At 55.1% G+C, this 23765-nt stretch overlaps 1 protein-coding gene across 1 annotated transcript in view; it reads left to right on the top strand.

The window, feature by feature from the left end:
- The window catches only part of VWA3A (von Willebrand factor A domain containing 3A), a gene marked incomplete at both ends in the record, with an annotated part of 66152 nt that extends 42996 nt beyond the window's left edge, over nt 1–23156 (top strand). The window contains 17 exon segments of the mRNA XM_079789109.1: nt 2548–2622; nt 2783–2927; nt 3330–3525; nt 4676–4746; nt 7642–7794; nt 10973–11053; nt 13606–13743; nt 16497–16605; nt 19057–19192; nt 19823–19998; nt 20001–20021; nt 20350–20401; nt 20403–20498; nt 21147–21186; nt 21188–21268; nt 22857–22954; nt 23105–23156. Of these exon segments, the coding sequence (XP_079645235.1) occupies nt 2548–2622; nt 2783–2927; nt 3330–3525; nt 4676–4746; nt 7642–7794; nt 10973–11053; nt 13606–13743; nt 16497–16605; nt 19057–19192; nt 19823–19998; nt 20001–20021; nt 20350–20401; nt 20403–20498; nt 21147–21186; nt 21188–21268; nt 22857–22954; nt 23105–23156 (1720 nt within the window).
- Nucleotides 23157–23765: the final 609 nt, after the last annotated feature.

Genomic DNA, 23765 nt, shown 5'->3' on the forward strand with positions numbered 1-23765 from the left:
GCTATGTCTATGCTAGGAGAACTTCTGTGCTGGAGACACCCTTATGGGGCAGGACTTGCTTCAGTGGGGCTTTGGCACTCACTGAGTCTGCCCCCTGAGTGTGTCTCTTATGGATGTGAAGAGTTGTACTCTGGTATGGTCGCACACTGACCACTGGGTACACTGGCTCTTGGATCTCCAAGGAGGTGCAAAGTCAGCCACTGCCTGAGGCCACCCAGCAGGAGCTACAGAGAGATCTGCAGATTCCTCCTCTTTGTTTAGGGTTTGGAGGCCCAGCTGTGAAGCAAGACAGGCTGCTGCTGCCAGGCCTTAGGCCTTCTTTTGGAAGCTTTGGAGCTCTCTGACCCAGCTGCAGTTAGTTAGGTTTTAGATTGCAAAAGGCCAGGCCATTCATATGCAAAAGCCTCTGCACACAGCTTGGGTGGGGTTGTAAATTGGGTGGGGCGGGGTCTCAGGGAATCACCAGGGTGGAGCAAACAGCAATGGCTGCCCATAAGCCCTGCTCCAAAGAGTCTCCCGGGTCTCTGTGTCCCATGGCACCGTGTAGGAACAATGATTGCTGTGAGCACCTCTGAGAGAAAGCCACCCTCGTGTTCTGGCCCGATGCCAGAAAGTCCAATTTCTGCCCGGGATAGAGTTAGAAACATCGATGAGAAAGAAACATCAATCAGCTGCCTCCTGCACACTCCCCACTGGGTATGTGCCCACAACCAAGGTACATGCCCTTGACCGGAATCGAACCTGGGACCCTTGAGTCTGCAGGCTGACACTCTATCCACTGAGCCAACCGGTTAGGGCAATAGTTAATATTATATATTCTTCTGTATCAGAGCCTAATCCTATCTAATAAAGAGGGAATATGCAAATTGACCATCAAACCATCACAAAGATGGCGGTGCCCACAGTGGAGATGGGGTTTCCTTAACACAAGATGGCTGCACCCACAGCAGAGGCCAAGTTCCCGTAATGAGCCTTAACAAGCAATCAGCAGGGACCTGAGGCTGCGTGGCGCTGGGCCAGGGCAGGGGACCTGAGGCTGTGCCCCCCGCCCAGTGGGGCTTGATAGGGGACCTCAGGCTGTGTCCCCCACTCCGGCACCAGGCCGGGGGACCTGAGGCCGCACCCCCCCGTGTGACGGGGCTTGACAGGGGACCTCAAGGTGTGCTCCCTGCCCCGGTGCTGGGCCAGGGGACCTCAGGCTGCTCCTCCCACCCTTGGCTGGGGGACCTCAGGCCGTGCCCCCACCCCAGCGCCAGGGGACCTGAGGCTGTGCCCCCCCCAACCGGTGCTGGGCTGGGGGACCTGAGGCTGCGCCCCCCGCCCAGCGGGGCTTGACAAAGTGGAGTGGGCCGGGTCTGGATCTCGCCCAGTGGGGGTGGGGCTGGCTGGGGCTGGGTCTTGTGCAATTTCAAGGTGCACGTGTGTGGGCGGGGACTTGACTCTGGGTCCCGTGGTGCGCCCCAGACTCTGACAGGAGGAAGATTTCATATACATTTTACTAATTTTCTTTAATATCTGATACTTCTATTATAGAGAAAGGGCAAATAGCAATATTAAAATATTTCCTCTAACTAATCCCCTTTTAATGTGTACGAATTTAGTGCACCGGGCCACTAGTCTATTCATAATAAATTCCAGGAAAAATCGCTTAGAGAAACATTTTAGGCAATGTTTTCATTCATTTATCCATCCAACCATTCATTCAACCAGCTTTTACTAAAAGCCCAGGCGCAGAAGTTCAAACACAAAGTCTGCCCTCGGGCCGCGTGGCCACGAGGGAGGCAGGCGTGTGCAAGGCTCAGAAGAGACTGAAGAGACTGGCCGTGCCAGGTGGAGTCCAGGTGGGAATCAGTTTGAACCACAGAAAAGGCACCTTTCCTCGGATGAAGGGAGGAGTCCTCAAGGATCTAAATTCTGCCTCATAGAAAAGGTGAAATGATGCATATTAACCCTTTGCACTCGCTTGCTTTTTTCTCGATTCCTTTATTCTACTCGGGATTTAATTTTTTAAATACCCCAGATTTTACAAAGCGCGGCAGTAGAATAAAAAACTGGAGTTTCTTTTCATACAAACTTATTTATTTGGATTTTTTTATATTTCAAATTATTGATACATTCAATACAATTTGACATACGAGCTGCTACCGATGCTAACCGTGTCGAGTCACACTTGACATCCGAGTGCAAAAGGTTAAAAACAAACCGACTGTGGGACAGATAGGGGGGCATGTGTTGTGAGCGTGAGTCAGTGCCAGGGAAGGTAAAAAGGGAGAAAGGACTCCCTTCCCAGGGGATGGGGCAGTTCACACACGCAAGTCTCCAAGACATGGAGGGAGTGCCCGTATGAGTGACCGTCCTGGCTCTGCCCTCACTGTGGCCGTCCGGGCAGGTCATGGCAGCCAGATCTTGGCCGGCCCAGGCTGGTGACATCCCCACAGTTTGGGGGTAATCAGGATTTTGGTCTCCTTAGAGCCTGGGAGCCCCAAGAGCTGGGGCACCGAGTGGACCAGCCTCCTGCCTGAGAACGAGCCTCGTTCCTTCCCTCAGGTTTGGGAGCGCAGTCGAGAGCTGGAGGCCCGAGATGGTGTCCGTGAGCCGCGACAGCTTACAGAGCGCCTGGCAGTAGGTGGCGGGCAGAGGCTGCACTGCTAGGCCTGCGGGCAGCCTGGGCGGGCTGTTCTCTCCGTCCCCCGCTCCGGCAGACCTGGGCACGAGCCTGCAAACATCGGCCTCTGTTCCCGGCCTCCCCCGGCCTCCCTCAGCAGGGCCTTTCCTGCCTCAGGTGGGCCCTGACCCTGCAGTGTCGGGGCAGCAGGAATGTCCTCGGCGCCCTGCGCAAGGCGGTGGAAGTGGACTTCAAGGACAAGGACAGACAACAATCGCAGGGCATCTACCTCTTCACAGGGGGCATCCCCGACCAGGACATGGTAGGTGTTCCACGTCCTGGGCACCCCATTCTTCGTGACCCCACGTCTTCCCCTGGTGGACGCTGGCAGCTCCCTCCCAGCATGGCTCTCCAAACGGGACTTCATGTGCAGGAGACTCGCCTGGGATGTTTGTTGTTTGGATGCAGAACCTGTTTCTGGAGGTCTGGCCTGGGGCCCGAGAGGCTGCATTTCTAACGAGCTCCCAGGTTGCCATCAGGCTCTCTGGTCCAGCTCCCACCATACCCTCGCAAAATAGAGAAATTGTGACCCAGCTCATTCGTCTTTCTGTCCTCAGCACCCAGTGCTACACCTGGCACACAGTAGGCCCTCGAGAAAGACGATCAGGCGGATCTGATCTGAGGCCAGCGGGCTTAAGAACCCCCCACCCTCTCTCCCCCACAGCCCACGCTCAGCGCCTACGTGGCCGAGGCCTGTGGGGGCTGTGACCTCCAGCTGAACGTGTGTCTTTTCTACGTGGGTGAGCCGCCGATGGACACCACCCCACCTGCCTGCTATGCCAGCCGCACCGACACGGCCGCTGCCTACCGAGAGGTCACCCGGGCCGCTGCAGGCCGTTTCCACTGGTTTGGCGACACAGGTGCGTGAGTGTTGACTGGTTCCCCACCTCTTTTTCTCTGCGTTTCTCAGTACCAGCACTGCTCCCGGTGCCATAGATGTATTCCAGAAAAGCGACGCGTGAAAACCCCATTCAAAAATGGAAAACTGCTCTTCATAGTCAGCACGCGTTCCCTGCACACGGATGGTGGAATGGCGCACAACATGTGAATGTACTTAACTCAAACATTGTTAAAATGGTACATTTTGTGTAACTTGTTTTACCATAGTTTTTTGAGTCAAAAAGAAAAGTAAAACTATTTTTAAATACTTTGGAGCTGGAAGGAGCACTGCAGGTCCCGTAGTTTAGTGTTTCCCAAAGGGGAATGCTCACAACAGCTGGGTGACAAGGCAGTTGCTCACGGAACACAGAGCATCCAATTTGCTCATCGTGACAGCTTTGGGGTGGACTACGCCACCCCGAAATATGCCACTTGGGCATAAGAATTGTGAGCTGATGCCAAAAAACTCTCTCCCCTCCCCACACAGCCTAAAAGTAGGACATGGGCCAACTTCAGAATCTGTCTTCTTAGTCATTGTGCTCTAGTTCTTCTCAAAGTAGTCAGCAGTATTTACTACAGACATTAGCCACTTCAGGTAACCCAGGTGGGTGATTTTACTCGCCGGAGTGGACCAGAACCCTTGCTCCTATCCACTCTTCCTGTGGCGCAAGCTCTTGGCTGGGTGCGGGGTCCCGGGCCCCATGGCCATCCCCGCTGTTGGTAACCTCGCTGTAACTACCACTGGACTGTCGGGGTTGGGGCTGGTCAGCTCGGCCATTAAGACCCCACCCTGGCCCTAACCGGTTTGGCTCAGTGGCTGGAGGCGGCCTGCGGACTGAAAGGTCCCAGGTTTGATTCCGGTCAAGGGCATGTACCTTGGTTGCGGGCACATCCCCAGTAGGGGGCATGCAGGAGGCAGCTGGAATGGCGCACAACAGTGTGAATGTACTTAACTCAATTGATGTTTCTCTCTCATCAATGTTTCTAACTCTCTATCCCTCTCCCTTCCTCTCTGTAAAAAAAAAACAATAAAAAATATATATATTTTAAAAAGACCCCACCCTGCCCCTCCAGCTCAGGTCACCTCCACAGGCCCTGCTGGGTACTCTCCCATAAATGCTTTGTTTCCAGGCATTTATGAAAGTGACGACATCAATGCCATCATGTCTGAGATGGAAAAGGCTCTCAACTACTCGCAAAAGGTATGCCTTGGGGTGGGGAAAGTGTGCACTGGCTTCTATATTGTTAAAGTCCCCCGAACTAGGTGCTTAAAACAACAGGCATGCATTCTTTCACAGTTTCAGTGGCCAGAAGTCTGAAATCAAGTTGTCAGGATGAAAGGAATTTTAGGGATAAAATAGGCAGGTTTAGGGAGTCTTGGGAATAAAGAGGGTCCATGGTGGAGGAATGCATAGGTGAGGGCTTGGAACCTCCAAAAGGCATACGTTCACAGCGGATAAAGAAAAGTCACAGAGTGTGGGGAAGAAGGAAACAAACTTTCACAGAGTATAGAGAAATGTGGACAGATGGCAGAAAGAGGGAAACATTTTCACAGGAGACAGAGGAATGTTACAAGATAAGGGGGCGATGGAGAGGGGGACGCCACGTGGGTTTTGGACTTGGAAGCTGATATTCTGCAACTTCCAAGAGTGGCCAACAAAAAAGCACAGGTCATAAAATGGGGAAGGGGTCCAATTAGAAGGGAGCATGAAGAGACAAAGAACTACAGCATTTATAAACCTTAGCAAAAGAGGCTTTGGGGATTACCCCCTTGGGACCCCCTCCCTACGTGGGAGTCCGAATTTGCTTCCAATAAATTTCCACCCTTTTACTAACAAGTACTTTTAGTCTGTGAATTTTATTCTTCAAACTTAGTGAGATAAGAACCCGCAAGGGGGAGATCCACTCCCCACACACCACACGCTTCACCGTGCTCCCTCTGAAGACTCTGAGTAGGATCCGTCAGTGGCAGCTGGTGTTAAAGAAAACATACTGCACTGGATGCTTGTTACAATGTCAAGGAAGACTTTATGCAAGACTCTTGCAATAAGGGAGCGCGATCAAACTCAACTCCGAAGACAGCTGGGGTTTATGGCCAATGGCAGAGTGACGGATCACGAATGGGAAATTACTAAGAGAAACTTGGTTAACTTTCGAGAATAGGGGGATTCTTGCTAAATGGACTTAGCAGGATTCCTTCGGAAGGCAGGTCAAGAACTTAGACATCAGGGTGGGGGATGAAGGACTTGATCAAATATCACTGGCGGGGGATTCTAACTCACCTGGCTTAGCAAGATTCTTTGCTAAAGCTGGGTTTAGCAGGACTAAGTTGAAGCCTAGTTGAGAAGAGGGCTCAGAGGGGCAAGGAGGGCGTCCTCGTCGCTGGCAGTCCTTGGCTCATGCAGCACGCGGTCTCTGTCTCCGTCTTCACAACGCTGTCCTCCCTCTTTGCGTCTGTGTCCCTTCTGCTCCAGTAGTGGTACCAGCCATATCAGATTAAGGCCCGCCTTCTCCAGTAGGACTCACTCACTAATGCCTTACTTCCACCTACAAAGACCCTATTCCCGTCAGGTCACAGTCACAGGTGCCCAGGGTTCAGACTTCAACCTATCTTTTGGGTGACATGAACTCATCCCATATCAGCTTCCCCCCTCATGTCCTGATCCACGGACGCCCGAGGCTTCAGATGAAACACGAGGGTGTCCTATACGGCATTGATTTTAGGTCGGTGAGCTGTACTTTCTGGCCTTCTTTGCGTTCCTTGAACACATCGAGCTAATTCCTAAACTCAGGGCCTTTGCACCTGCTCCGTGCTCTGTCAGCCCCTCCCAGGTCGTCCATGGATTGTCCTTGTTATTCAAGACTCACTAAAATGTAACTTCCTCAGAGAAGGGAGCTGAGCAGTTCAAGGTGAGATTAGAGAGGCAGAAAGGGCCAGATCTTGTCAGTGGCAGTGAGAATGGGAATGAGGAGTACCCATGAGCACAGCTGGGGAAGAACTGACCAGAGGTGTGGCTGTTGGCACGGGGTGAAGGAGGGGAAGAAATCCCAGAGGCACTCCCAAGCTCCCCACTGGGGGTCATGGTTGACAGAGGTGCCCATTGACCAGGAGACCGAGAACAGGCGGAGGGAGCGTGGTAGGTGCGGGGAGGGTGGGCCTGGGACAAAGGTGAGTTCACAGCCTGTTGGGGCCTGTGGGTAACAGGTGGAGGTACGGTTCCGACAGGTGGGGAAGATCAGGGCAGGGCCAGCCCTGCGGATGGACAGAGAGCCTGCAGGTGGCCATAGTCAGGCAGTGGAGGAGACTCAGACTGACTCACACTTTACTCACTGCCTTTGTAGAGCAGCACCCGCTGAGCTCCGGGACGGCGGGGCCACCCTCACGTCCCCTTCCTCCCTGTCCTGCATGGGCTCCCCTGGGTGGGCCTCCCAGAAATGGCCTCTGTGTTTGTTTGTTTTGAATCCTTCTCCTCTGGTCTCTAATCTGATAAACTCATTCACAAGAAATGCTAACAAGTACATGGGCATGAGCCTGCAGGTAAAAGGCTCTCAGGGGTGATGATGGTTTGACCCACACGCCCAGGGTGCTAGTTACATTCCGTGGCATTTCCTGAGCTTTGGTGAGGAGAGGCAGTGGTGGGTGACACACTGTTCTGCTGGCATGGTGAGTTAGTCGCAGGCGAGCTGCCCAGCGTATGTGGATGCTGGGCCACGTATGGAAAGAGCACTGGCTTCGGAGCCATGCCCACCTGGTGTGAATTGAAGGTCCTCTGGATACTCGTAGCGTGGCCTCGGGCTTTGGTTTCCTCATCTGTGAAATGGGGATAAGATAGCACTTGCCTGACCTTTGAGGGTCTGAGACACCCAGGTTTTAACTGGCCCAGTGCCCGGTGCACCCAGGCCCTCCGTACATGGTACTTACTGTTAATAGATTCGATCCACGGTGTCTGTGCCCCCATTCGAGGGACAGAAAGAGGAATCCAAGGATCCTAGCAGATGCATGCGCGCCCGTGTGTGTGTGTGTGTGTGTGTGTGTGTGTGTGCGTCCTGCTGGGGGTCCCTGCGCTGGGTGCTGCTAACCCTCCCTCCTGTTTCAGTGTGCCTTCCTGGTGTCCTCCCTGAAGAACCAGTCCAGGAAAGACCTGCAAAGGGCAGCCCTCTCCACAGAAAAGCCCAAGATGCTCAAGCAAAGGAGTCAGCCTAGGAGACTCTGTCCTTCCGCGCCCGCAGCCCCCTCGGCGGCCAGAACGGTTTGACTCCCTCCCTAATAACACACAGGATGTTGTTTCCGCTGTGTCTCCGGGTCTTCCCTGGGCCTCGCAGTGCCCGGGCCGGGGGTCTGGGCAGGGTGCTCAGGAGGGTGTCTGTGGTGCCCCCAGTCCTGGCCTCTCGGGGACCTGCTTCTCAGCTCGGGCACTCTGGCCACCTCCCACCCCACCTGTGGCTCTGCCTGGCCATCCCAGGTTTGACCCCATCTGGGTCCTAAGGACCCCGTGAAATTGGAACCCACATGACTGCAAGGCAGGAGGGCTTATGCGGGAGGCACTCAGGGGCGAGGGCTGCGGCTGTCAGGTATCTAATGGGCTCCAGCTGCACCTGCCGGGCCGGGTAGGAGCCCGAGGGTGGCCCAGGGTGCCTGTCTGCCGTTGCAGCCTGTCCACTCTGTCCTGCGTAAAACACCCACCTCGGCACCCGAGGGGCCTCCACAGGTCTGGCTGGGAGATCCTGGCCGCAGTGCTCAGGGCGGAAGGGCCCAGAAGGCCCAGCTCCGGCCTAGGGCCAGCACCCTCTCTCGGAAGCGGCCTCACTCCGCCCCAGGCCGGCTCTGAGAGACGCTGTCCACACCGGCACTGCTCTCCCTCAGGGACGCCACCAGGTTTCAGGAGCCTCCCAAGTTCTGAGGCGAAGCCCCATAATTCCAGGCTCTGCCTCTCGGGCCTTCGTGCTGACTGAGCTGGCTCCCTGTGCGGGCTCTGACGGCTCCCGAACCCAGGGCCGGCCTGCAGGCAGCTCACTGGAGGTGTCCGCTGGTTCAGGGCCCTGCTGACTTCACCGTCGCCGTGTTCTAGTTGTGTCCAGTAATGAAGGGACCCCTCCCTTAAAACAGAGGTGCCCGGTAGGGCACAGTTACCTGAGTGGCTGCCTGTGGGGCTGGAGGCCCAGAAGCGCTGGCCCAGCAGGAAGAGGAGTAGGTGACGGGCAGACAGTCCTGGCAAGTCCACACACACGTACTCTTTCACCTCCAGGGCCAGAGGCCCCTGAGTCTGCAGCAGGAGGTGAGGCCAAAATGTCTGGGAGTCTAGTCTTGCAGGCCCCACCCTGAGAAGACCCTAACTGACAGATTGAGGCCGGGATGCGGGGTGTGCCTGCCACAGGGAACAGCCACTGACAGGACAGGCCGCCTGTTTTCTAGAGCGTTAGAGATGGCCCTGACAGAGAGCGCCGTCCCCCCCGGAAAGCGGTGACGTGGTGTCCGCTCAGTGGCAAGGCGGGCATCCCCCCAGGTGAGGCCTGGGTCTGGGCTGGGCACAGAGTGTGGGGAGGCGTGTGAACAATGATGGGAACCACCTTGATCAGCGGTCATGAGTCTTGATCCTGCGCAGCCCTCCTGCTAGGACGCCCATTTGAGCTTATAATAGTGGCAGGTCACCCGTCAGCCCCCCACTTTACTGGTGAAGAAAGTCAGGGCTCGGGTGAGGCCGCGTGCCCCTGGGTCCGGGTGAAGCTGGATCCCGGATCTGGGTGAGTCCGTGCGCCCCTGGATCCGGGTGAGGCTGGGTCCCGGGTCCGGGTGTAGCTGGATCCCGGGTCCGGGTGAGGCCGTGCACCCCTGGATCCAGGTGAGGCTGGGTCCCGGGTCCGGGAGAGGCCACGCGCCCCTGGGTCTGGGTGAGGCTGGATCCTGGGACCGGGTGAGGCCACGCACACCTGGGTCCGGGTGAGGCCACGCGCCCCGGGGCCTGGGTGATGCTGGGTCCCGGGTCCGGGTGAGGCCGTACGCCCCTGGGTCCGGGCGAGACCAAACCAGAGGGAGTCGGACCTGCATTACCACCATTTGTCCACCATCCAGAGCTGAAAAGTCAGTGCCGACATGTACACATAAGGAACTGGTGGACATTGAAATTGGGTCTCAAAAGAACTGTTGGTCCAGAAAGAAACTCACTACAGACTGATTCATTTGCCTGTCAGCATAACTATTATTGCTTGTCTCACATTCGGTTCTTATAAGTATATCTCTAGTAATACATGATCTCACTCATCTAGGGGAAATGATGAACAACATAGACTGATGAACAAGAACAGACCCAGAAACAAGGAGGCATCGATCGGACTGTCGGGCCTCAGAGGGAGGGTAGGGGAGGGTGGGGGGAGGGGGGAGAGATCAACCAAAGGACTTGTGTGCATGCATACAAGCCTAACCAATGGTTAAGGTCAACAGGGTGGTGGGGGCATCCGTGGGGAGGGGTGGGGGATGGGAATGGGGGGATGAGGACAAATATGTGACACCTTAATCAATAAAGAAATTTAAAAAAAAAAAAGTTAGGGCTGAGAAGAATGACCAGTGCCCGCTGGTGGCGACAGGCACGGGTGTTTTTATGAAAGGGGTCAGCTCCCAGAACCCAAGAGCAGGTACCTCACTTCCAACATCAAAGGCACGGCAGTGGCCCAGAGCAGGGTCCTGGCACCGTGGGACCTGGTGGAATCTGCTCTCCTGATTGGCGCAGGGGGCTGGGGGGCAGTGAGGCTGAAGCCAGAGGGCATGGAGAGCGCTCACTCCGCTCAGGCCTCCTGTCCCCCAGCTGCAGCCCAGCCAGCCAAAGAGGGCCCTGGAGCAGGGAGGAGGGAGACCCGCACAAGGGAAGCAGCGGCCGGGAATAGCGAGGGTAAGTCGGAGGGTGCAGAGTCTGGGAAACCCCTGGCCTGTGGGAACGGCACGGTCACCGGGCAGGACAGCAGTGCCCGGACCAGGCCTACCTCACACTCGGGTCTCCCAGGCCAGGGAAACAGACATGCAGTCTTGACACAGCAGGAGAATGAGAAGGGTCAATACTGAATGTCTCCCGAGGTCCCAGCTGGGGCTCACGGGGAGGGCGTGGAGATGGGGCCCCAGGCCAGCCTGACAGCTGCCAACGGGTACAGGTTCCAGGAACCGTTCCCTGGGCTGCGGAGAAGAGAGTCCAGCAGGTTTGCCCCATCCACCTCACAGCCTCCCTTTCTGCCTCCAGCAAATTGCACCTAAGGGATTTTACATCTGACTCAATTGGCAGAGAAATTGATGTGAAAAGAGAGCGATGGGGGGGAGGGGAGGGGAGGGGAGGAGAGGGGAGGGGAGGGGAGGGGAGGGGAGGGGGGAGGGGAGGGGAGGGGAGGGGAGGGACGAGAGGTGCACCAGGTAACCTGACTCTTTCTCGCAGACTTGGGGTACAGAAAGTGCCCTCAAGGAGGGGGGGAGGAGGACAGCTCTGCTCTGGAGTGGCCCAGAAGGACACGGTCTGCTCAAGCCAAGAGGTAGTGAGGTGTCCGCACACGTCCCCAGGCAACAATTCCCTCTCGAAGCCGTTCTCCGAGGATGGAGTACTGGGCAGTGAGGACGCCCCTGCTTAGAGTGACCGCTGAGGGTTACGTGTACCGAGGTTGGAGAGTGTCACCTCCCAGCTGGGTGACCTTGGACAAGGCCTTAACTACATTTAATCTCAATGCCCTCGTTTGGAAAATGAAGACAATTGTAGCTGTCAACTAGGATCAAGGACTAACGGAAGTCTCTTTTGTGTAAAGTTCTTAGGAGTATCAGATCCTTCGGGTTGCAAGCAACAGAAATCCTCCTCCTTGTTTGTCCAGAAGGTCAAACAACTTTCTCCCCCTGCCATTCGGTGGAGTCAGCTTGGTCCTCACTGGGCCATTCCTGGGGGCTGTGCTCTGACTTCTGGGGGCCTGCCTGTTCTAGTAACCCTGTTTGTAACAAGGACACGGAAATATCTTAACTGGATTCTAGTGTGAACTTTAGACCAATCAGGGTTACTACCCAAATCTTGTGGGGGAAGGTTGAAAGATGTGGGGAACAACAATGTCCACAGCATAATGCTAACGTAAAAATATCCAAACCCGTAAAGAATTTTTGTGAGTTTATTTCAGCCAAACTGTCGACAATTGCCAGGAAGCAAAATCTCAGCCAATTGGAATAATGCTCCAGAGAATGGCGGGTTTTCATCTATTTTTATACATTCAATCAAAGGAGAAGACATAAGGGGGTTACATGAAATCCATTGGTGATGGATTCGGGAATTGGGAGAAAGCAAACGGGGAGGAGGGAACCTCTGGGATTGGATAAAAAGTAAAATGAGAGACACATACTTCTTTTACTTAGGTGGGTGCAGGATCCTTAACAGTCAACAATTGACATGATAACAATGACAATGAAGGAATTTATGGTCTCTGTCCTGGGGCCCAAGGCATTTGGTTGTGCCTGAAGGGATCCAGAAAACAGGTCACAAGTTACCCTGACATTTCAATGATATGTTACTGTAGGTGCAAAAAGACAGGCTCAGGGAAGGTAAAGAGTGACCTTGTCAGGGAAGACACCCACCTAGAAGGTGACTACCACCACCACTGCTTTTAGTTAAACTTTACTTTCAGACCATCCTTTGTGGTTACTGAAGCATAGTAACCTCCATCTTGTGTAAAAACTGCTGTTTGAAATTTTAGACCTGCTATTCTGGCTTCTGTAAACGCTTGTTTGCTTAAATAATAAAGAAAAATAAGACTATTCCCATTCCAGAGAGGCCATAAACTATGCCCCAGACAGAGTTGTCAGTGCTGCCGCCAGGCAAGGCTTGAGTTATGGTCTCACGGCCCTGTCCCAGCACACAGGACTTCTTTCTAAGAAGGTACGGAAGTCTCGTTCCAAATTTGGAAGACAAAGAGCTGAAAAAAGTATAAACAGGGAAGACTTCCACCATGTTGGAGCCCAGAATTTGACAGAGACATTCTACTCTGAGCCCGCTAGTACTAGCGTAATAAAAAGACTCCAAATTAATTTGGCTTATTGATGAAGGCATCTCCTGTTTTAGTTCACAGATTTACAATATAACATTACTTTAGGTCTGAGTTTGCAAGACCGGCATGCAGGCCTTCCCTGAGCTTGTCAGGTTAGCATGTGGCCCCTTTCACCCACAATAGGGAGGAGCAGGTACTCAGTAAATTTTGTTCCCTGTTGCCCATATTTCTTGAGTATCTGTCCCCAGCACTAGGGGAGGAATTTGCATGCAGTGGATGCTCTCAGGAGGATTGTGGATGAAAAACAGGCCACATGCTAACCTGACAGGCTCAGGGGAGGCCTGCATGGCCGTTTTGCAAACTCAAGACCTAAAGTCACCACAAAGGATGGTCTGAAATTAAAACTTTAACTAAAAGCAGTGATGGTGGGTAGTCATGTCCTAGGCCGGTATCTTCCCTGACAAGGTCAATCTTTACCTTAACTGAGCCTGTTTCCCTTTTGCATGTCAGATGACACACCTGTGAAATGTCAGAGTAACTTGTAACCTCCCTTTTTCCAGACCTCCTGGGCACAACCAAATGCCCTGGTCCCCAGGACAGAGACCACAAATTCCTTCACTGTTATTGTGTTAATTGTTGACTGTTAACGATCCTGCACCACCTAAGTAACAGAAGCATGTGTCTATCATCTTACTTTTCATCCAATCCCAGAGGTAACCCCCCACCCCCCAACACCCGCTTTGCTTTCTCCCGCCTCCCTCATCTATCACAGTGGATTTCACGTAACCCACATATGTCTCCTCCCTTGATTGTAATGTATAAAACAAGGTGCAGACCGCCATTCTCCGGAGCATTATCCCAGTCCGTTGAGATTCTGCTTCCCGGCAATTGTCGACAGTTTGGCTGAAATAAACTCACAAAAATTCTTTACAGGTTTGAATGTTTTTACTTTAACAGAACCAAGGAAACCCACATTTCAGACAGGAACTAGATTTCAAAGAGGCGGTTTTAGTCACTCACTTCAGCCTGAATTAGCCAAGATAATAGTCCTTTTCTTTATTCTAAAGTGGGTAGCAAATTATGGGCTGAAAACACTGAAGATGGAGATCTCCAGCCGCATCAGTCCCACCGGCACTCGTCGGAGGTTGGCAGGAAGGCCGGCAGCGGCCAGATCCTGCAGCGCCTTCCCCAGCGGCGAGGTCAAGGTAGTCGGGGTTTTGGTGGCGTGGTCTTCTCCCCCAGCTCCTCTCAGCCACAGTGGCAGCGGGTGCTGGGGAGACTCTGTGGATGTACAGGCGTGGCTTCTGTTCTTCCTGCCAAACCTTGCCCCTCAGAGTGGGCTGCTCCTGGGGAATCCATCCTGCTGGAAGAAAAGGGAGCCCTCAGGTGTTGCAGAAATGACCAGGGCGGGAGGACGGACAGCCACTCGGAAGATTCTGAAAAGGCACTTGATTGCAGGAGCACCGGTGCTGGGGCTCGGGGGAGTCGGTTCCCAAAGCTGAGCCCCGAATGCAGCGGGCTTTCTCTCAAACAGCCCTAAGTTCCTTTGTCTCTCAGCGTCCGGGCTTTTCTCGGGCTTTTGCCGCCCCGAGTCCCAATGACGGCTGTAAGGGGAAGTGAGATTGCGACCATCGACCCTGGATGGTGCCAGCAGCCAACCCCCCTGTGGGGCTGTGCATGATGTATGGCCTCTGTATGTTAAGTATTTAGGGAAGCAGGTTTTGCAAGGCTAGGGCACTAGCGGGAAGGGGGTTGGGCTTAATTATAGGTCGGAAAGGGGGACAGGGGTCCTCAAACTTTTTAAACAGGGGGCCAGTTCTCTGTCCCTCAGACGGTTGGAGGGCTGGACTATAGTTTAAAAAAAACTATGAACAAGTTCCTATGCACACTGCACATATCTTATTTTGAAGTAAAAAAACAAAACGGCAAAAACACCCGCATGTGGCCCGCGGGCCGTAGTTTGAGGACGCCTGGTAGCATATGTGCCGGAATGCGGACTCAAGCTGCTAGTTCACACAGGGCGCGGCCACGCGCAGGTTGGAGGGGCTCCCTGCAGTGAGCGGCAGAGACGGTGCTGAGTGCACAGGTGGAGGCAGTTCTCACCGGCAGGGACTCTGGCCCCAGAACTGATGCTGGTGCTGCCAGGATGGCGGGAGCCAGGTCCTCAGGGAAGTGAGGCTTCTAGTCTCTATTTTCTACTTTGGGGCTCTTGTGTTCTCACTGGAATAAGCACATTTAGTACAAAATGAAAATCTAACCATGCTTTGTCAGAGACCCCATTTTCTCTTCTTGCCCTTTTATATAACACTAGAGGCCCGGTGCACGAAACTCATGCAAGGGGCTTGGCCCTCACAGCTGCAGCAGCAGCTTGCCTCAGCCCTCGCAGCCCCAGCTTTGTCCAGAAGGACGTCTGGAAGGTCGTTCTGGTGTCCGGTCTAATTAATATATTTTGCATTTATTATTATAGATTACCAACAAGAGGTAACCATAAAGCTAAAAATAGCCACCAAATTCAAAATCATCCCACAGAAAAATTTTAAGAGATTGTAATCATGCTGTCCCCCTCTCCATCCAAGGTCACCTTTTGGTTTGAAATTTATGGACCTCGCATCCTACCATGAGTAGTTTTCTGGTCTAAAATTCAGAGCTAGGCCTGGCCAGAGTGGCTCAGTTGTTGAGCATCAACCTATGAACTGGGAGGTCACAGTTTGATTCCCAGTCAGGGCACATGCCTGGGTTGCAGGCTCGATCCCCAGTGTGGGGCATGCAGGAGCAGCCAATCAGTTATTCTCATCATTAATGTTTCTATCTCTCTCTCCTCCCTTCCTTCTGAAATTGGGGGGGGAAAAAAAGGTATTTTTTAAACAATTTGGAGACCCTATATTTGTTATAGTGACCACAGTGACCACATTTGCCTCAGTACCATTATCCCCAATTCCCCATTCCATCCTAGATCCATACATCTAGTCCTATATAATAAAAGGGTAATATGTAAATTAGCCATCACTCCGCGACAAAATGGCGGCGCCCATAGCAGACGCTGGAGGCATCGCCCTGGCAACGGGAGCCCAGCATCTGCTCCTTGGCCGCGGAGGGGTCTCTGGCCAGAGGACTGGGAGCGTCCACGCCACGGCTGTGCTGCGGCAGAGGAGGGGCCTCTGGGGCAGCGGGCCCACGTCCCCGCCCCGGCCGGCCGTGCAGCAGGAGTGAACGGGCCTGTGGGGCCCGGAGCTCAGCATCCGCGCGGCAGGGGAGGAACCAGAAAAATGGATCTTTCTAGTTCCTGATGCTGACAGCCCTATGGGTGCCGGGGTCCTCCACCTGCAGCCCCCAGTCACAGCCCATCAGCCCCAGTCGCAGACTGGAAGCCCCCTGCCAGCAGTCCAGACGGGACCAGTGTGGTGCCGCGGTGGTGGGTGTCAGCGGGCATGCTACAGACATCAAATCACTGCCCCCGAGGCCACCCCCCCCACACACTCACACACACTCGCAAGTAGTATGGTCCAAGGGGGTGACCCCTAAGGCAAGGCTCCCATGGCAGCTGATGCTCACCATGCCAGGTGAGGAAGCCAGACCTGAAAGCCCAAGCCCCCGAGTACCCGAACTGCAGGGCGTCATGGGCCAGGGCCCTGAGGAGGCCCCAGGACAAGCATCTTCCCAGAGGCTGTGCAGAAGGAGGGGAGGAACCTCTGGCTAGAGGCCGGGGTGAGGGATGCTGGTGTCTTTGCAGGCCAAGACAGGGCTGAGGGACACCCTGCCCCTCTGCACCCCCGTGCATGAATTTCGTGCACCAGGACTCTAGTAATATAATAAAAGAAATGCTTTAAAACAAACAAACAAAAACATATGCTTAACAATGTTTGGGAAATTATTAACACAGAGGACTAACTATTTTAGAGGGTGATGGGGATATGAAGAAAAGTGATGGGGGAATTTGCCTTCACTTGCGTTAATCCAGGGGGTGCTGGGACACATTCAGTGGACACCCCGGGAAATTGGAGCGTACATCACGTGCCTGAAGAAGGTGGTGAGATGCTGTGTCCAGAGGCTGCAGTGGCTGCTATCTGGTGAGCCTACCTGCTGTCCTGGGGGGTGGGGGCAGGAGGGGAAGAGGAAGACAACCTCAGGGGCCAGGGCCAGGCCTTCCCAGGCCAGGCACTCACACACTGTCAGGTGGGGGGGTAGGCAGGAGGGTCATCAGGTACAGTGTGACTTCTGGGTTCAGAGGTCTGGCAAGGTGCTGGATGACAGGGAGGTGGAGCAGGGGCCAAAGAGCACCAGAGAAGGCCCAAGTCTGTCCACGTGAGTTCTGCAGGGCCAGCCTCCATACCTTGCCTCCCTGGGTGTGACCGAGGGATGACCATCAAGAGGTTCAATTTCTTCTTTTTTTTTTTTTTTTAAAGGAGGTACTATATATACTAGCATATATATATATATATATATATATATATATATATATATATATAGAGAGAGAGAGAGAGAGAGAGAGAGAGAGAGAGAGAAGAAGAAGAAGAAGAAGAAGAAGAAGAAGAAGAAGAAGAAGAAGGAGGAGGAGGAGGAGGAGGAGGAGGAGGAGGAGAAGGAGGAAGGGAGGGAGGGAGGGAGGGAGGGAGGGAGGGAAACATTGATGTGAGAGAGACGCCTCAATCAGCTGTCTCCCACGCAAGCGCGGACTGGGGATCAAACCCGCCACCTTTTGGGGTTCAGAACAACACTCCAACTGACTGAGCCACACCAGCCCAGGCTCAATTTAGTCTTGGTTGGGCCCCATAGAACTGCCCATGAAGGCAGAGATGGGAGGGGTCCTGACAGAGAAGTCCCCAAGAGTACCAAGGCCCCCTGGATAAGTGATGGACAGGAGAGCTGAGAAAGCCAGGCTCACACCCAGAGGAGGGTGTGCTGGGTTAGGAGGTGGTCTGAGCGTCCAGCCCAAGAGGCCAGGGAGACAGCTAGAACTGGATGGGGGATGTTTAGGCTCGCAGCCTGGTGGGTTCCTGGGCAATAGGAAGAAGGAAGGCAGGAGCCTTTACAGAGAGCCCTGTGTGGGCCCCTGGGCCCTGTGGAGGTTGACCCGGGCCAGTGCTCTGGGCAGGCCCTGGGCAGTGGGGTGCGGTGAGGGCTACCACCGTCCAAAGACCAGAGAGGCCCTGGTTAGCGGTTGCCTTAGAGTGTAGATAGCGGACCTGGGTGTGAGCCTCAGCTGTCTCTGCCAGTCCAGGTGACCCGGGCCCTCTGCTTTCCCATGGGATAAACCCCAATCCATTAACAACCTTCCAGCTTTCTCTCTCGTCCGTCTCCCCATGGGTCTCTCTGCTCGGCCTTTGTTATCCACACATTGGCCTTCTCTCTGTCCCTCAAGCATTCAGTCCCCGGGCATCCTCAAACATCTATACTAATAAAAGCATAATATGCTAATTAGACTGGATAGACCGGACGTCTTCCAGATGTCATTCCGGATCTCCTCCCTGACAAAGCCAGGGGCTTGGCCAGCCTGCAAACCACCCACGGCCCCTCGCCCAGGCCAGACCCACCCCCCAGTGGTGACCCCCCCACCCTGATTGGGGGCATGGCTGGCCTGCTAACTGCCCATGGCCCCTCGCCCTGGCCGGCCCTGCCCCCCCAGCGGGGACTCCCCACCCTGATCTGGGGCCCCCTTCAGGGCAGGCCAGCTGGCCCCCACCCGTGCACCAGGCCTCTATCCTATACAATAAAAGGGTGATATGCAAATTGACCCTAACAGCAGAATGACCAGAGCTACTGCTAGACCAGTCACTATGAGGTGCACTGACCACCTCTCAGTCCCTTCCCCCCGCCATCAGGCACCCATCACCTGATGGTGAACAGGGAACCGGGGGTGGGTGGTGGCGGGGGGCGGGGCTGGCTGCAGGCAGCTGGGGAAGATGGCCCTGATCGCAGGCCAGGCCTAGGGACCGTACCTGTGCACGAATTTCGTGCGCCGGGCCTCTAGTTCCGTCATAATTCATCTGCTTCCCACCCGTAGCCCTCTAGCTCAGATCTCCACATATGGGCTGCATTAACGCTGTCAGAAGCCATGGCATAGTTCTGTCTGGGCAACGCCTGTCTTCCTTGTCCCACTGTGGGCTCCACGAGGGCAGGGCCCCTCGCTCGCCATTGCACGTGCTCAGTACAGGCACATAAAGGGTGCGGAGCTGATTTCTGTCAGTCGGTTGGTGGGCTTTGTGCTGTAACATCTTTTCCAGCCAAAACAGTACTGAGAGGCTCCCGAGTCCAGTCACTTAACTCAAGGCCAGGGCAGTTATAACCACTTGTACAAGGGGCCACAGGCAGAGCCACAGCCAGCCCACCGGCCGCTCTGCCCTAGGACAGTCGACCCCTCCAACAACACAGAGGCCATCTCCCAGTGGGTGACATCTGACCAGTGATCAATCGGGCAACAGGTGTTGCAAGATCATGAGTTGGGCAACCACAGAAAGGACAGGCAGCCAGGAGGGGCGAGCCTCACTCCTTCCCTGCCTCTGCCCCACCCCCTGGCGCAGGGAGCCGCCGACTGTTTGGCACCATTTTGGAGAAGAGAGTGTGCATCCTGCTGGACACCTCGGGGTCCATGGGCCCCCACCTGCCGCAGGTGAAGACGGAGCTGATTCTGCTGATTTGGGAGCCGCTGAGAGCACTGTGACAGGTGAGAGGCAGGGGTGCGGGGCTGGAAGATCAAAGGGGTAGTTCTGAGCTTCCCTGGCCAAGGGCACGCCCTCCTCGCTGTCCCAAGGGCCAGGGCGTCTCTGAAGTGCCCTGAGGAAGAGCTTGTTTGGGGCAAGAGCGCGCTGGAGTCTCCGGGGAAGTGAGGCGGATTCTCAGAATCCTGCTCAGGCCCAGGGCAGCTGCAAGCAGAGGAGAGGACCGCCTTGAACTGCATCTCACGGCACCCGATTCCTAGGGGTGGAGGCCGTGTGCGGCTACTCTGAAGGTGTGACCGTAAGGGACAGCAGGAGACTGGTCCTAGCTGGACTCACTCTCGCCTTAATGGTGAAAAGAGGAAACATTTATTGAGCACTTACATCCAGGATCCACTCCATCCTCACAATGACCTAAGGGAGGGTAATTAGCCCCATTTTTCAGAAAAGGACACTAGGACTTAGGTTCAATTTGTCCCAGATCAATAACCTGCACGTGGCCCAGGGCGTGTTTACATTGACTTCTGTCTGCACCCAGAGTCTCTCTGTGTCCTGCTTATCCTCGGGCCCAGCCCTCTCCCCCGGGGCCCACCGGCAGACGTGACAGTCTTTGTGAACGTTACTTCACCAGAATTCAGTGTAGCCTGGCCCGTTCTAACCAATCTCTTCCTCCCGCTCCCCGCTTTAACCTGATGGGCTGTCCAGAGGACCTGCAGCTGTGGCCGGACTCTGCCGTGGAGACCACGGACACGGCGCGTCAGGAGGCCGCGCACTGGGTGACCCGCCTGCGAGCTCAGGGCAGCACCGCAGTCTGCAGGCGCTCCTGGCAAGTGCCACCCCTGAGCCTGACCTGGCAGCAAAGAGGAAATGCATCCCCCTGTGTGCAGACTTCCTGGTACTTTAGAACGTGCTAAGGGTGAAATCGTTTGCTCTTCCCACCCATCCCGGGAGAAAGGGCTCCTGCTCTCCCTGTGGAGGAGACGGCGCCGCGAGGTTAAGGGCCGGCTGGGTGAAGAGCCAGGAGCCACTGTGCCTTTCTCCTGCCCCGCGCGGCTCCGGGCGGTGGGCTGAGGGGGGCCTGGGGCCCGGGGAACAGCAGGCCATTGGCCTCCCCTCCCGGTGGCACCTCCCCTGAGCCAGACACCCCGGCTCTTTCAGAAAGCGTCAGCCTTCACGGCGTGGAAGGGCTGTGCCTCCTGACGGCGGGGCAGCGGACACAGCTGCAGCCTTCTCCTACGTGAGGTCCGAAGGCTCACAGCGGCGCCTGACCTCAGCGTGCACACCGGCTCCCTGAGCGGCGCAGGCAGGCGGGGCTCCATCAGCCGTGGTCCTCGGGGGCCCAGTCCTGGGAGCCAGGCGCCCGGAGGCCGGGCAGGGCACAGCGAGGCCGCCCGGCCGCCCAGCAGCCACACCGCACTTCTCCCCGTCTTTCCTGGGAGCACCTTTCTGAAGACTTGGGGAGAAGTGTAAGGTAGCGCTGTTGTGGTGGTTGTTATAAATGGTCACCAAAGAAAAACGTGTGTTAGACAAGAGAATTTAAGTGCTTCCGAAAAAAATGTTAACAGTATTGGTAAAATTTGATTATTTAATATGTGATTTCTTAGGTGAGTATTTTATTTCCGTGTCTAAACTACGAGCTCCATAAAGGTCACATTGTGTGCCTGACACAGAGTAGGCACTGGATGGGTGTCCAGCCAGGAGAGGGCTGGTGTGTGCCGGGGAGTCCAGGCTACATGCCGCACCGTCCCGGTGACCCCGCTCCCGGCCACAGCTGCTGCCCCGGCCGCATGGCTCAGCGTGGCCTTGGTGATGCTGACTCCGCCTCAATGGCCCAGAGCCTCAGGGTCCGAGGCTCATCGCCCTGCAGGCTCTGCACGGACCCCACCACTGCGGGCCCAGGGCAGGGCCTGGTGGCTCAGTGGTCTTGTCCCAGCCCTCTCTGTTCCTCCCTCCAGGGTGGAGGGTAACTTCCTGAGGAGCCTGGCCTCCCTCACTGGGGGGGCGCTATCACTGCCTCGTTGGAGAGGACCTGCTCTCCCACCTTCACCGCCTGCTCGGGAGCCTCCTGCGTGAACGGGTAGGCTGTGGAACCACTGAATGGCTCCATGTGTTAGCAGACATGGCTGCTCCCCCGAACTGGGAAGATGCCCGCTTCCCCTGTCAAAGGCTGTGCCTCCCTGCTGCTCTCCTCTCCGGCCGGCCCTCCTCAAGGCTGGCAGAGAAGCAGCGTCTCGGGTGCTATTTGATGACAACAGTTTGCATTATTGAGCACGTACTAGGCGGAGGTCATTGCTTTCTATGGAGAACCTCTTTCACTCTCCCCAGCCATCGCTGCCTTTCACAGGGAGAAAGCAGGCTCAGCCAGGCTTGGGAACAGCCCGAAGTCAGAACATGGTGAAGGAGCTCAAGATCCTCACAGCGCCCCCCATCCCCCCTACCCCTCCACCCCCCGCCGTGCTCCTGAGCGCTGGGCTTTGATTCCCACATATTGCTGTCTCCCTGGGTTAGAGTCATTGAAACAGATATTCAAATGACCTGGTAAATAATAAACCTGTTAACGTCACAGGTCCCATCACACGTGGGACAAGAGGAAGACATCAACGGTCCTCTTCCAACGGAACAGAAAAAGTGTGCACATGTTTCTGCCTTTCAGAACATCCCACTGTCAATGATCACATTGCCAGGGCAACACATGATCAAGTAGCACAACCAACCAGGATTCCAGATTTCTTTCTGGAAGTTAGATCACTCCCAGGCCTGGCCAGTGTGGCTCCCCATTGGTTGAGCATTGTCCTGGGCACTGAAGGGTCCAGGTTTGGTTCTCGGTCAGGGCACATACCCAGATGCAGGGTTGATCCCCAGTCAGGGTGTGTGGGGGAGGCAACAATCGATGTTTCTCTCTCACATTGATGTTTCTCTCTCTTCCTCTCCCTTTCTCTCTCTCTAAAATCAAATAAAAAAAAAAAGATTTCCAGGACATGGCATTCTTTTGAAGTCAAGTGTTTTGCATGATTTCTCTGTTCAAGGGACTGCTTTAGGGCCAAATATTACAAGTAATACAGAGGACAGTACAAGTAAAAGTAATGAATGTCCTTATCGCACAGGAAAATGAACTTAAGGTGGTGAAGGCTCTCAGTTGAGTGCCTTATCAAATGAGACTTAGAGTGAGTTTGTGGGTGTGGAGTGGGCTCATCCAGCGTCTCTCCCAGAGTCTCTTGCTAACTGTGAGAACTTTCCTTTTAAGGCGAGGCTCGGGACTTCCATTGGTTGACAGAAGAAAAGCATGTCTGGGAAGCTCTGACTTATTACAAGAAATGAGAAAGGGCTGAATAGATGTTACTGCGTAACGGTGAGATAAGGAGCCCTACTGCTTCTGTTCCATTGACGTCAGTGAAGTCCAGGGACCTTGGGATTTTCTCCTCCCCTCCCTGCCCTGACTCTCAGACGTCCTCTTCCAGGATGTCCTGTTTGCAAAACGGCTCGCTCCCCTAAGCGGTAGCCAGCTCCCTGTCCCTGGAAACATGCAAGTGGGGTTCACAGATGTCCTGCACTGGGTGGGAGACGGCATTTAATTAGCTCTAAATTCTTCTCCTGGGATTTTGGATTTTCATGTCCCATCTAGTCACTTAATGGGTCTAACTTGACACTCATTTCCCATTCCCAAGGACTCCATGCTGCCACTATTTGAAGGAGATGATTTAAGGAGATTGGCCCAGGAGATCACCACGGCTAGAAGCCTCCTCTGGCCAGCCCAGTCGCGCAGGCACGCCCTCCAAGCAGCCCCTCCCACTGCACGTGGCTGCAGCCCCCACCCTGGGCGTGCTCCCTGTTCAAGAGCTCCTGCTTTGCTTCTCTCCACCGGGCCCAGAAATCTGAGCATGGGGAACCCCATTCCTGCGTTCCTGTCCACTAGGTCCCGACTCCAGAAGAAAAACTATGCCGAACCAAAGGTCGTTCTCGTGTAGAAAAGCCTTCTCGGTGAGGGGGACGGACTCCACGCCGTCTGAGTGCCCACCAAGGGCCAGGAAGACGCTCTGTTCCATGGACAGAAGTCTGGGAAAGATGACAAGTCCTCTAAACAGAAGGCCGGCCTACAAAGAACCACCGGGGCACATCATGACCCTGCGGGTTAGGTGCCTGGAGAGCTGTGCCCCCTGTCCCCCCCACCCCCAACACTGTTCTGGGCACCAGGTTCCCTGAAAGCCGGGGGGGAAGGCTCTGCCACCCCAGACCTACACTAATGCTCCTGCCCGGCCCCAGCACACCCGACACCCAGGCACACGATTGTCACGTGCTGGGAAGCCCTGCACCAGGCTCATTGCCTGGAATGTCCATCTTGCCGCCCTCTGCTGGGTGACCCCTGCTCATCCCTCAAAGCCCAGCTCCAGCGGCCCCCGCTCCACTCTGAAGATGTCCCTGGGACCCAGCAGGACTTGGGAGCCTCCCGTCCTCCTCCCGTAGCATCCTGACCGAACATCCTCTCTGTAGAGGTGACGCCGCTACTACACTTGGCACTGCACGCCACGCTTCCTGTTCCCGGTGTCAGCTCTTCTCCGCGACCAGGAGCGCGCTCG

Source organism: Cnephaeus nilssonii (genome assembly GCF_951640355.1).
Source record: "Cnephaeus nilssonii genome assembly, chromosome: 2".
Taxonomy (NCBI): Eukaryota; Metazoa; Chordata; class Mammalia; order Chiroptera; family Vespertilionidae; genus Cnephaeus; species Cnephaeus nilssonii.